The sequence below is a fragment of the Hakea prostrata genome, chromosome 2, assembly GCF_041222555.1.
Source record: "Hakea prostrata isolate BN-2017 chromosome 2, UWA_Hpros_2, whole genome shotgun sequence".
NCBI classification, from domain to species: Eukaryota; Viridiplantae; Streptophyta; class Magnoliopsida; order Proteales; family Proteaceae; genus Hakea; species Hakea prostrata.
The window spans coordinates 32,381,092-32,395,530 of NC_142601.1; the positions used below are offsets into that span (position 1 = coordinate 32,381,092).

General features: G+C 38.9%; 2 protein-coding genes across 5 annotated transcripts in view; both read right to left on the bottom strand.

Moving 5' to 3' along the window:
- The window catches only part of APG10 (Aldolase-type TIM barrel family protein), a 75,587-nt gene extending 75,322 nt beyond the window's left edge, over positions 1-265 (bottom strand). The window contains exon 1 of one of the 2 annotated variants that reach the window (XM_089144537.1): positions 4-265. The gene's annotated coding sequence lies outside the window, so the exon portion shown is untranslated. The remainder of the gene's footprint in view (positions 1-3) is intronic. The other variant, XM_089144535.1, reaches the window with a different exon arrangement.
- A 9,006-nt stretch (positions 266-9,271) lies between these two features.
- LOC149024230 (uncharacterized) lies at positions 9,272-13,065 on the bottom strand. Of its 3 annotated transcripts, none has more exons than XM_089144539.1 (5): positions 12,018-13,065; positions 10,478-10,522; positions 10,255-10,369; positions 9,686-10,121; positions 9,272-9,582 (listed from the first exon to the last, which is right to left on the bottom strand). In XM_089144539.1, the coding sequence occupies exons 1-5, from the start codon at positions 12,117-12,119 to the stop codon at positions 9,570-9,572; spliced, it is 711 nt and encodes a 236-aa protein (XP_089000665.1). In that variant the 5' UTR covers positions 12,120-13,065; the 3' UTR covers positions 9,272-9,569. The 3 variants fall into 3 exon arrangements, with proteins under 3 accessions (XP_089000665.1, XP_089000667.1, XP_089000666.1); XM_089144541.1 differs by lacking the exon at positions 12,018-13,065 and adding an exon at positions 11,146-11,946; XM_089144540.1 differs by lacking the exon at positions 12,018-13,065 and adding an exon at positions 11,146-11,946 and having other exon boundaries at positions 10,255-10,522.
- Positions 13,066-14,439: the final 1,374 nt, after the last annotated feature.

Here is a 14,439-nt window from a genome sequence, read left to right on the forward strand (position 1 = left end):
TACCCGTTCTCAGAAAAATGAGTAAGGCAATCGTAAGAGACGAAACAGATAAAAAGAAAATGAATAAGGCACTCGCAAGGAAGAAGAGAAAATAAAAAATTGCTAACCCGTTCTCAGATTCAAGCTTTAGGATCACCTTCTTCAGTTGCAGCTACAGGCAATCGTAATGGTTACCCAAAAAAGGGGGGGAAAACACAAAAAAAAACTACAGATCGTAAGGAAGAAAAGAAAAAACCAAAACCGCTAATCCAATACTTGGGCCATCGTTCACCCTCCGCAACCCAAAGCTCGCCTCTTTCCCCCTTTTTAAAGCTCAACTGATACGTGTCGGTTGTATCGATAGGTATCGTATCGTATCGTATCGGTACTATGCAAGTCGCATAGTCCCTACATCTTAAGAAATATCATTTTTTAAGAGCTTTTTGCTGGGATTTTTATTTGCGGCAGCGGGAGCTGCCTGCTGCCGATTATCAAGATATTGACACGTGTATTAATGTCAATCCAACGGTATAGAATTAAAGGATAGGGATTCAATTGTAAATATGATATTTTATTTTTACATTCAAGGTTTTAGAAGTTTGTAAATTTACGAAATAAAACCTTCAGGCTATCCAACTCCGTGGCCTTTGCTCATTTCGCCCTTGCTGCGGTAACATGTCTCTGGTGACTGAAATCATTTGGCAACGGACCCGAAAAACAGCAGAGGCAGCTCCCGCTTCTGCAAATAAAAATCGATGAGTAGCTGAGCTTGCTTTCTCAACGGTAACCCAACGTCCATGGCCGACCTTACGCCAACACAGCAGTAGTTGTTAACCCATGACCGCATAAACCAACCCCTCTTTCTCTTATCTCAGTCCTTAATCCAACCCTTAACCCAACGAAATTGATGGCTACTGTAATGGATTAGTTCAATCAACTGAAACACTATCCATTTCCTTTTTTAATTTTGTTTTCTTCGTCTGTTCTGGGTTTTTTTGATTTTTATCAACATTCCTTGTTCTAGATTATGAGTTATGATTCTCTCCCGGTAGGCATTAATGGAAGAAAACGATAGCCAAGCTTGTTCTGTTCAATATATTGGATCTGCTTGGGTTCAAACCTAACAGGTTTGATCCTCTCTTACCTTCCTATCTGATCCATCGTTAGGGCCAGCGCAGTTTGCCAACAAAGTATTGATTTCAGGCTCCGTTGTGTATTGATTTCAATCGCCGGAGACATGCTAATCTCCAACAAGGGCGAAACGAAAAAAAGGCAACCAGGGCGGAACCAGGATTGAATATGGGGGGCGTAATTAATGCGCAGGACCGTCAAGCCGGCCGTCCGATCTAATCGAACGGCTGGCTTGACTTTAACAATAAAATAATCTAAAATACTCAAATCCTTGTTTAAACATCGGTTCTGTTTGATGGTTCGGTCCAGCACAACCCATCGGTTCAAGTTGGGCGGTTCGACTCAATTGAGAGGGATACGTTTTATACACAATCCAAAACAATATATACGATTTCAAATTTTGAATTCAAAATATACGATTTTAAAAATCTTTTGAAAAACACAAAACCCAAACTGTAAGCAACCAAACCTCAATAGAAGCTACGCATCTTGGAGAAGAAGAAAAAGAAGCAGCAGGTTGAACAAAAATCTTCTTTCTCTTGAAGCGTTTTTCTTTGCTACATCTGATATCGATCGAAGCTTGCATCTTGGAGAAGAAGAAGAAGCAGCAGCTTGAACACGAATCCAACTCGTTCCAGCGTTTTTCGTGTTACACCTGGTTTCGATCAAAATTTGAATCAATATATACGGATAAAAAGAAGAAGTAGCTTGAAACAGCAGTTTTACTCGCAGATCACTTCGTGTTGAGCTTTCGATGGAGGCTCTGACGGAGAAGAAGAAGAAGTAGCCTGAAGCAGCAACTTGAACAAGAAGAAGCCCTAGTTTGGGTACTCATTCCAGCGTTTGGAGCTTTCATGGAGAAATTAGTACTAACTCCTCCAACTGATTCTATTGAACTCTAAGGCCTTACTTTCGCCATCAAAGACATGTCAACTATTTTCTCCCTTCGTTTACTTCTTTTGACTTCTTTCATTTTTTTTTTTTAAACTTTGTCTGTTTATTTGCAATTTCTGAACCTGGTCTTGAAATTCGGGTTTGTGTGAACAGATTTAATGTTGAAGGGTATGTGACTGGATTTGGTCATCCGGATTGGGCCAAGACCCACTTCCGTATCAACTGCTCCCATTGTTACAGCTCTCTTGAATGCTGGTGCCACATCTGTTGGTAAAACCGTTTTAGATAAATTGGCCTACAAGTATGTTCCATTTATTTTTTTTTATTTGAACAATTTCTGGGATGAAGAGCTATTCATGTTTTATGTTTAATATTTTGTTGCCTTTTTTTTAAGTTCTTGAGTTTTTGATTGCAGTCTCAATGGGGAAAACATACACTACGGAACACCTGCTAATCCTTCTTTCCCAGATCAGATTCTTGGAGGATCTTCAAGTGGGTCTTCTGCAGCAGTGGCAGGGAAGCTTGTAGATTTCTCCTTAGGTCCGAAACATTCACTCCCTTGAGATATTATCATATTGTTTTTTCTTTTCCCCTGATGGAGGTTCTCATACAAACCCTTCTTTTGACTGTTGACGTTTTCCTTCCAGGCACTGACACTGGAGGAAGTGTAAGAGCCCCTGCAGCATAATGTGGAATTTAAGGGATTCGGCCTTCGCATGGTGTTGTTCCTAATTCACAAAGTTTTGATACAGTTGGTGAGTTGCTAATACGGATTTTCAATATTTTTTTCCTGTTATGTATACTTTTTTTTGTGATATATTTTTCAGAAACGCTTTCATGGTCTATGTCGAAGCATGTTTACTTAAATCCTGTTAATAACATTATTATAACTATGAGGCCATGAGCCATGAGAGTCCCCACCTATTCTGAACTTAGAATTTAATCAATATCATGGTTTGAAATGTTGACTGAATGTTGAAAAGTCAGTTAAATATTTCACTTGTGATGGGCATGTAATGATCCCAAATACAAAGACTATTGTATTTCTTCAAAATTAATGAACAATGAAATTTTGGTAAAAAAGTTGAGATGCACATTCTTTTATAAATCACTGAAGATTCATCCATCTCTTACTCATCTAAGGTCCCATGATAAAATTGAAAAAACTATGTGCATTTAAACTTCAAGAAAGATATCCTGAAATGTTTCCATTATTTATTTATTTTTATGGTTTTTGGTGAATAAAAGTTTCATTACCAACAACTTGGAGGAGAAGGGGACCGGGTGGAGGGGTGGGGTGGGATGGGATGGGAGGGGATCTATTTGGGGCATGGGAGAGCCACATAAGCCTCAAGCCGTAGGAAGGTGGGGCCAGAAGACTGTGAGAGAGATACAACTAGATATCAGGATATTTATAGGGGTGTATATTAAATGATGCAGCCTCAATTGAATGGAGTTCAAATATACCTGGATCTTGTAACAAAAACAGCTCCATTTGCTAAAGGTGTTGGATTTGGGGTAGTTTGGTTATGATGGGTGGGGTGCTTTTATAGAGTGATCTCAAATGGGGCTTTGGCTCTAGTTGAAATGTTTACAGACCATTTGTTAGCAAGAGGAAAAGGGGCGGGAAAGATAAAAGAGTAGGACCCACTAGTAGTGGGGTGGGGTGGCAGAATAGGAAAAGAAAGGATTTTATGGAAAAGTTGAAAATGCAAGTTCCATGTTAAATAAAATAATATTTTCCCTCTTGTTTCCACGAAGTCATATCTAAAGTGATGGGACTTTGAAGAAGAGTGGGATGAGAAAAGTTGCTTTGCCATGTAAGTTGACGTTTCCCCTAAATTATGGAGGTTTGTCTCTCTATTATTCCACCCCAGCTAAATAAACAAACCTAGATTTTGGTGTTTAGTGGAAAAGTTTCCTTTCTTCCAACCCTTTTTCTCACCCAATTCTATTCCATCAAACAAATAGTATGTCAAGGTTTGTGATGGATAAGGTTAATGGTTTGGGGAGTGAAGTTTGAATTTGTACAAATTTGGGTTTAGGGTTTTAGATGTGTCACACGGAGGGAAACCTTGAGGTTGGGAACTAGGTTCTTAGGTGTGAGAATTGGACTAAACTTTATTCTGAGAATGGATATGATGGTATTGGAGGTGTCCTTCAAGTTTGGTTGGGTTTGGATGGTTAGATTAGGAGATATTAGATTTCCTCGTTAATAAGGTTTCATAATATTCAACAAGTTGCTGGTTTCTAGGGTTAGGAGGATCAGAAAGTGGTGAAGATAGGATCAGAGGTCAAGTTTGTGATGGATGAGGCTGTGAATGAAGTAAGGTCAGATGCTGGCGGCTGATTAGGGAGATCCAGTTCTGTTCTTTTGTGTGTGTGTGGAGAGGAAGTGGTCTGGTGGGGGGGGTGTGTGTGTGTGTGTGTTAGGGTTCAAGAAATGAAAAAAGGGCAATGGTGGGGATGGGCTCGCTTTCAAGCATACCTGCTGTAGAGCCTTGTCTTCTTGTGTGGAAATGGATTTGATGAAAAGTGTAGGCTGAATCCACAACCACAGTAGGATTTGGACTTGAACCACCAAAAACCTTGAAAAAACACCGTGGATTACTCACCAAGGATCTCAGCATCTTGGATATTATCAATTATGGTACCAGTCTTATCATAGACTTTGATCAGACAAATCTCACAGAGAAGCTGCAAGTTGACAAACAACTAGCAAACTTAATCCCATCAACTGGTTTTTTTTGGGGGTGTATTTGTAGATTGCTAACCAGCCTTACAATGTGCTCCCTCCTTGGAATAGGACTTGAAACCTTGCTGGACTAGGACTCTTATCTTAGGTAGAACTTGGACTCTTAAACTCGACTAGGACCTCTACTTCATGGAGACCATACAAACTAAAATTGACTAAATAAACAAACTGTAAAGATTTTTGAACTTGACTTAAGTTGGATGAAATTACAAGCTATATCCTAAACTGAGAATTAGAAGGGCTTTGTGCAGAAAATACTTCTAATACTACCACAACTGCTAGGCAGTAGTCTCTTGGTGCTGGGTAGCAACTCTGTGAACCCTATTTTGGTGTTGAAACTGCATCATCAAGCTAGAGCTGACGTCAAAGAAGATGTTTGCAAAATCAAGACAATAATGGGTTGGAAGTCCATCTTCGAGATTCTTGCTCCATCCAAATGTGAGAGAAAGTGGCACCATTTTATTTCTTGCAATACAAATTGAACTGCCAGAAAAAGTGGTATCCAACTAAAGCCTGTGTTTTATGTTATAAACTAGCAACCTAGGGACTGATATTAACTAAAAAGAAAATGATCACAAAATTTGTAAACATGCTTAACTAGGCAATAATTGAAGTTTATGAGTTTTGGCCACCGAAATGGTCCATTTCCTGAAATTTGGTACATTAGGTGGGATTTTGGCCCCTCTGTTGGTAGCCTTAAGCCAAGCAAATCCTGTTTCATCATTCCATTGCAAATCCCAAGATCAGTGACGTCTATGCTAAATTTTACTTGGTATGGTACTGGTAGGTAGTACATGACTACCATGCATTCTACCATTTTTATAAGCCATGAAAAATGTACTTCTAAATACATTAATTTCACAAAGAGAACTGCAATGAACAAAACAAAAGTGAAGGTCCCATTAATAAAAACAAACAACAAATTAAGAGAACCCATCCAGTAGAAAAGAATTTTAAGGAATAAGAAAACAATAGGTATTGACAACATGACCAGCAGCCCATTTCATGAAAGGTATTGACAACATGACCAGCAGCCCATTTCATGAAAGGTATTGACAACATGACCACCAGCCCATGATTCCAATGTCGAGACTGAAACAACTTCAATGTTCGGAATGAGTTTTCTGATAGAATCAAGAGCAAGTGAACCCTAAACCAGCTTTCTAATTCTAGTGTGGTAGTTCCCTTGGAAAAACAGAGCAGCTGGGCCGACTGTTGATTACAAACTGACGCTGCCTTATTGAACTTCTACAATCTGACCTGGTAATACACCTTAGGCTTCTAATTTTGTCTTAATTCTGAATTTTCTTTGTGGGTTAAATGGGGCTAACTGGCTAAGTCATCCTTGGTCATAGTTTTACATTATGTATGCCATACCAACAAAACATTTGAGTTCCTAATTCTATGTTTTGCCAAATTTGAAATGCTCTAATTATGGGTTCATTGGAGTATTTTTGTGTTTATGTGCAGGATGACGGTCTACTATTCATTATAGATCACCTAATATTAACTTTAACTGATTGACTGAGGCTGCATGGCAGGTCAAGGACAAGAGCGAGAACTAAAATGCTTGAGGTTTTCCCGGAGAGGCCCCGTCGTGCATAGCCTAATTTGATCTTAAGCAAAACTATATTCGTCCAAAGCAAATGCAACCCAAAAGAAACCTTATTGGGCTCAGTTAATTGTGGGATGGGTCATTTTTTACTAGGTCTGCAAGGGATTGTTGAAAACTGGAAGTAGCTTTAGTAGTAGTGGTGATTCTGAGCTCAGTGTCTGTATCCTGTGCAAGAGCAGTTGTGCGAGAGTTGAAAATTTAAGTAGATGTGAATGCTAAATTTTTTTTCTATTGTTTCTTACTGATTGAGTCATTTCACTCACATAATGTAATCCTTTTCTGTACTATATGCCAAGGATGTCCAGATCTACGAGATGATCATGTCTTCTTCTCAACAATGTTGCCATTTTCTTGTTCAACTGTCAAGACACATATGATAGATAGATGGCTGATTTGTTGCAAAACTATCATGAGAAATTCTATAAGCATATAAGGATGTTCTCACATAACCCTTTATTTGTAGCTTAGTTAATATTCTCTGTTGCTCCAATGTGTGATTGCTTTTTCAGTTTAATTGGATATTGGCAATCATGATTTTCTTACTTCTTAGCTCTTCCGTTACAATCCAGGTGGGAGAAAGCAATAACATTGGGGCAGACACGATTTCAACATCAAGACCAAGCAAAACACAAGCCAGATACCAATTTTTCTTCATATCCTAGTCCAAGATTACAATCACAACTAGAAACTTCCGTCTCTAGAAGTTGAAGATGCGGAAGACGATGAGGAAGAGGATGAGGACGAGGAAGGGGATGAAGAAGAAGATGTTGAGGCAAGTGGAAGTGGCAGTGAAGGTGGTAGTGGTGATGAAGATTGATATATAATTTGACATGGCAGACAGAACTGGAATGGGAACAAGACTGACATATAATTTGATGGGTTTGCAAACAGGGGCAATGAAAACCTAGGTTTCACAAAGAAAGATTTGTAGAATTATTTGAATAGCAAACGACAACGTGATTTGCCATATGGGGATGTCGGAAGCTTGATGTTTTATTTAGACAATCAACGAAATTTAAAATTTGTGTATTCTATACGATGATGAACTGAAAGCAAAGGGAATATTTATTATTAAGCAAAGGAAGCCATGCATTTGTTGATTTCAAAGTGTTTGCTTTCCTCTCTTGTAAATGTTCGACAATCAATCTAGAACATGTCTTTATGGTATTGTGAAGTTTATTTCCCCCCATTTTAGGTTTTCTATATAGGATAGTGGGAAGGTGTTGTTTATTGTGAAGTTGATTTCCCCCCATTTTAGGTTTTATGCCAATGGAATGATTCCATTTCATCAGACTGATCACAGGGAGGAAACGGATTGATTCCGTTCTGAAGCTACTTGAAACGGAATGATTCCGTTAAAAAAGGAACCATTCCGTTTCATAAGACTGATCACAGTGTTGAAACAGAATGGTTTCTTTCATCAGACTGATCATAGTGTTGAAACGGACTGATCAAAAGGAACCATTTCGTTTCACTAGACTAATCACAGTGTTGAAACGGACTGATCAAAAGGAACAATTCCGTTTCATCAGACTGATCACAGTGTTGAAACGGACTAATCAAAAGGAACCATTCCGTTTCACTAGACTGATCACAGTGTTGAAACGGAATGGTTTCGTTCATCAGACTGATCACAGTGTTGAAACAGATCGATCAAAAGGAACCATTCCGTTTCACTAGACCGATCACGATGTTGAAAAGGAATGGTTCTGTTTCATCGATCGATCACAGTGTTGAAACGGACTGATCAAAAGGAACCATTCCGTTTCACTAGACTGATCACAGTGTTGAAACGGAATGGTTCCGTTCATCAGACTGATCACAATGTTGAAACGGACTAATCAAAAGGAACAATTCCGTTTCACTAGACTAATCACAGTGTTGAAACGGAATGGTTCCGTTTTAAAAGGAACCATTTCGTTTCATCAGACTGATCACAGTGTTGTAACTGAATGGTTCTGTTCATCAGACTGATCATAGTGTTGAAACTGAATGGTTCTGTTCATTAGACTGATCACAGTGTTGAAACGGACTGATCAAAAGGAACCATTCCGTTTCACTAGACTGATCACAGTGTTGAAACGGAATTATTCCATTTAAAAAAGAACCATTCCATTTCATCAGACTGATCACAGTGTTGAAACGGAATGGTTCCGTTTAAAAAGGAACCATTTCGTTTCATTAGACTGATCACAGTGTTGAAATGGAATGGTTCTGTTTAAAAAGGAACCATTCCGTTTTAGCATATTCATGACCCATTTGAACGGAATGGTTCCGTTTCATCAGACTGATTAAGGTGTTAAAACGGAATGGTTCCGTTTAAAAAGGAACCATTCCGTTTTATCTAGTTTCAAATTATTTCCATTTCCTCCAAAGTGCTTTTGAAACAAAAGACATCGCATTCGTGAATTCCCTCTTGTATGCCCATCGACGGCTTTACTAACTTGGTTAAAAGACAAGTTAAATTTAAACTGTATTTCAAACCAAGTATTTAAAATGTTCAAATATTTGCGTATGATTCACGACTTTGGTGCTTTAACTGCCACCATATCTTTCAATAGCTACACATGACTTCAGAATACGCTGCGGGTGAAAACGAAATGGCATAATATTGCCAGTGTTTCCGAGAAACGCCGATAAAAGGAATTTATTGCGACACTTAAGAAACGCCGCCGTAGACTATAACATTCATTTTTTTCCTGGCGTTTTTATAAATGCCGTTATTAGAGTTTTTTTTTTTTTTTTGCAACGTTTTGGAAATGCCGTAGTAGACATAAGAGTTTAACTTTATTACTATCATTTTTAATAAATGCCATCATATGCTACTTATCCTGGTGTTTTTAATAAATGCCGTCATATGTTACCTATGTCGGCGTTTGAAAAACGCCGGGATAATTTTTTTAATTAAAAAAAAAATTGGTTCCAAAAAGCCAAATTCAATTTTACAAATGAAGATCCAATTCCATCAATCCAAATTCAATTTTACAAATGAAGTACACTATTTAACAGGAAAGCTCTACTTTATCCATACTTTACAATTTTCATTTTTATACTTGCTCTCCAGTGAGCTTCTTCACCATAGATAATATCAACTCCATATCATCACTTCTCCTCCAACTTACTCCAAGTGAGGGCACTTTCTTTTCCCTCTCTACAAGACTCTGAGCACTCAAAACAAACTTGATGCCTCTTCAGCTATGCTGATGATCTGACAAATTAACAAGAACACAAAACATCAGTAGAATTGGCTGCTAATTAAGGAAGTAATGAAAGAAAGATTATTGTATTAACTATTGGCCATAAATAGTTACCTGCTTGTTACTTTGTAGTAGTGCATAGCAATCCAAGAAGGTTGTGTGCTTGTGCTGAAATTCTTTACTGTGATAGCAAAACCACAAAGGTTGTAGTGATACCGATCATCAATCTTGTTGTAGCATTTCTCACAAGAGTAGAACATATCCTTTATAAAGAGCCCACAGTGTTCACATTCTTTCCTTGTTGCTAATATGTAGTAGAGTACAGTTACCTCATTCATATGAAGATATCCATTGCCTTCTTCGTCCAACTCTACGAAATGTTCAGGCTTGGGGCCTTTGTTCTCCATATTAGGAAGACTATAATTCCATAATTCTGGAAGCAACTCAACCACCAAGGTTAGAATCACCTCTGACTCACAAGGAGCAAAAAAGTTTCTTGGGACTGCAGTTTCAACAAATGACTGAATATGGTTGCATTCTTGATCAGCTTCTGCAAAAACCAATTGTAAAGAAAGATTGGTTATGCAAAATCTGTAAAATCTAGGAAATTTATGAATATCAAAGCCTAATTTGTAAACCACAAAATCTGTAAAAATCTATGAATATCAAAGCGTAATTTGTACCTAAGGCCTTTGCATTTAAAATGCTAGGACAAGCAGCTGGTGGTGGGGAGTTCTCATTAAGAAATGGTTCTACTCGGTTCAGATCTGACCAAATTGGGTATCCTTTAATTTTTCCCTGTAATAAACAAAAAATGTGCTTTTGTACATTAACACAACTCATAAAATTACAGTTTAGTTTCATCAAACTTGAGTAGAGTATTCAATTGCTATTCTTGTGAAATACCAGAACATTCAGAGCAGCCAGTGTTGCCATCCCTTCACGAGTCCACTACAAGAACCAAAAAAAGGAGATAAGTTATATTCAAATTGAGCAGCACATAAAGGATTTCACATATAAATCATGTATATCAGTAATGTGATTGTAGAACTATCTTGTCCAAAGTTGAGACGTCATTTGATAATTATATGGCTCGGTTATACAAAAGGAAAGTCTAAGGATGTTCCTAATCTGCTAGGTTTAATGGAAGAACTTTGCCCAAAAAAAAAAAAAATCTTAGTTTGCAACAAATATGCTCGATATTTGCTAATAAGAGTTGCAGGAGGGGAAAATGCTTGCCCTTCTGCCAAAGGTAGGACTATGACAAAAATAAATTGCTTGAGCTTTGGTCAGACCCAATAAAAGTGTTTTACACATTAGATTAGTACACTTTCTCGACTTTGATGAAGACAAACCTTAAAGTATCTTCTATGCTTAAAAGGGATTGAGGACATTGTAGAAACCATGATTTTGGTTCCAAATCTTACTTGAGGTCTTGCTTTAAGTTCTTCTGCAATTTTACTGGCCTTCTTTTCTCTTTTTTTAGGTGTATGCCTAGATGACACTAGCAACCTAAATTCCCAGATGTTTTCATTTCTTTCTAGTAGAGAGGAAGGGTCAGGAGAGTGATTCACCTGTCAACAGCATTTCTATAGCAAATGGAGCAGTGTCTGGTGCAGGACAACCTTAAGCAGGGAAGAAGCAGAAAGAAATAGAGTAAGATCGACAGTATATCATTTCACCTCTGTTCAAGTTTCACCTACTTTGACTGAGAACAACCAAAGGTTGGTCATGTAAACATTTGGATCAAAAGTATAGAAGACTGGACATGACAATCATCCATGTAAGATATCTCCTATTCATCCACCTATAAGCACAATCGATAATAATCACGCAAATTTTCTATTACCGTACAGTCTATGACAACCACTAACACCTAGAAGGCACCTATCAGCTTGGGTTTCAGCAAATGCTGGAGGGTACCCATCATGTTAAGTATGGATCAGGCATATCCAAATTATTCACCTTGAAGAGACTCTCTGCACAGTTTGTCTAAATGTCAACAGCAAACTTGGGGAATATTCTGATGTCAACTACATGCTCGAATAACCAACTTAGGGATTCTATAAAGAGGAAAAACCATATATTTATCATGAAAAATGAAAACGAACTAAACAATTATTAGGATTTCACGTTACAGATTGGAGCTAAACCTCGACACAAGCATTTTAGATAAAGATAACTCTATAAAAGATAATATACTAGTTCAAATCAATCCTCATTTCAGCCATCTGCTACAAATGTCGACAAACAAAAGAATTTCTTCTATCAATACCTATAAAAGTTGAACCTCAATAACCGGAAAACTAAAGTTAGGACACCATGAAAATAAAGGTGAAGATAGAACTCAATGTCCAATACCAGTGCATGTAGCCAGATATCTATTTACTTGAGGAACTGAAAGAAAAAATTGAAAGCCATGAGGATAATTAGCTAAGCAGCATACCGTGTAACATGGCAGAGACGCTCCCCTGATGGTAGTAGTCATAGACCATGAGTTTCTCTTCCTTGGAAGAGTAATAGGCCCTGATGTCAACCACATTCTCATGCTTAATACTCCCAACCAAGTCCATCTGCTGCTCAAACTCCCGCTTCCCTACAGTAACCTCCTTCAACCTCTTCACGACCACTGTGGTTGCATCTTCCAGAGTCGCCTTATATGCTGTACCGAACGTTCCTTTCCCAAGCACCTCAGCAGAAGCCCTCAACAAATCCTCTAGGTCAAATGCATAATTACAACCCTCGAAGAAAACCAATCTGTTATTTCCATCATGGCTACCTGGAGCCATTTTTTCTGGTGAACTTGTGCCCTTCTGTACCTTCCCAGCAAAACTATTCTCCCTTTTCCTTTGCGAGCAGCAAACAATTAGTACAAAAGCAAAAATCAGAAACCCCAAAACGCATCCACCTACTATAATACCAAGTAACGCGGATTCACTTAGCTTAGAACTACTTGGAGAAGATTGAGGAGAAGGAGGTGCACCAACAGGGAGAAGGGGAGTATTTGTGAAAGAGATATTGTTACCCAAAAAAGCCGAATTGGGAAACCTCCGAAGAGACATTGGGACATTTCTAGTCAGACTATTGTTCGCAAGGTCTAATTGTTGCAGACAGGGGAGATTTAGAGCAGGGATTTCACCAGAAAGCGAGTTATTTGCGAGATCTAGAGCAGTGAACTAAGTCAAATTCGAAATAGAATAAGGTATAATGCCGTTGAAGGCGTCGTGGGAGAGATTAAGGATAGTAAGATTTTTCCAAGCTGAGAAATCTGAGGGCAAAGGACCTGAGAAGTGGTTGAACTGAAGATACAGGAATGATAGCTTTGTGAGGTTGTAGAAATATGGAGAGAAGGGGCCAGAGAACTCGTTGGATCTGAGGCTTAAGGTTTGAAGCGCCGTAAGGCGACTAAGAGTGTTAGGCAGAATCCGACCTTGAAATCCAACTCCAGGCAATCGAAGAGCTATAACTCGAGAGTTATCAGGACTGCAAGTCACTCCGATCCAATCGCTGCAAACAGGTAAGTTAACTGTTGGTAATACATCAAAAGTAATTCAATTCAATTAATTGATGGGGAAAAAATTCCTTACCTGAATTCTCTTTCCCTTACTTGAAGTATTCACAGCGGAAGTCTAGATCCACGTCCTCGTTCCACCACCAAAGGTTTACCGGCGAGATTCCACAATCACAGGGAAAGGGAATAAGATCCACAACCCAAATGCCGTGGATTAATGGAATGAAGATCAAATACTAGCAAAGAAGAAAATCTAAGCCTGCGATTCTAAGAGAGAGGGAGAGAGAGATGGAGCCGCCGTTTCTCAGAGATTCGCTCGTGCGAATGAATCACTCCGTTACTTGCTCACTAATGCGGTGGTTACTAAAATATATAACCTATTTTGTAACCGCCCTAATAGTGAGTTTCCAATATTGCCCTTGGGCATTTAATTTATTAATCAAATTAATAAATTCCAACAGCTCTCACTTGCACAAGGGCAAGTGTTAATCTTTCAATGTGTCCCAGACACACTTGTATATCCCAGATATACACATTCAATCTCTCTGCTATGTATCCCGGATACATAGACCTCTTGTGTCCCAGGACACACATGCATATCCCAGATATACATATATATTGATCTCTTCACTATGTATCCCAGATACATAGACCACCTGTGTCCCAGACACTAATATCCACAAGTCATACTGGCAAAATGGGTTGTGCGACCGGTGATATACCTGCACGCGTGAGCCCCAAACTAGAAACCTTCCCCAGAAGGCCGAATGGCACATCACTCATAGAAACAAATCAAATAAGCATTAGTATAACACGGTGTCCTAGGTTTATTCAAACTCACCGGACTAAAGGTATCTCGATCCCTCCGAGAGATCACCTTCTTGTCCTTAAAATGTTCACCTACCGTAACACATACGGTTGGCGCCCGACAAACACTTTTTAGGGTGCAGTTGAATCAAACCTTTCCTTTCGCCCCAGACCATCACTACACTTAGGATTGACTCCTTTCCCGGTAGTGCCCCTTTAGGTCGAATCAATCATGACCATAGGTAACACCCCAAAGTAGCCACATCAACCCTTTGTTTCATGATGTCGTCGAAAGTCACTAAGAACACTAATGGACCATAAGGTCCAGGACTCACACAATGAGAGGAGCAGGGATCCATCCTCTCATTTCCAATGATACGCTAAGCACACATAGTATGATATATGTGCTATGGTGGAGCATTCTATATACAATAGAACGTATGTCCATCTCTACACCATACAGGTCTTAGTCCAGTCGCAACCCCTTGCGCCTAACCCGAGTTACTTTATTGTCGCCACCCTAGCGCCACATAAAGTACTCGCACCTAGC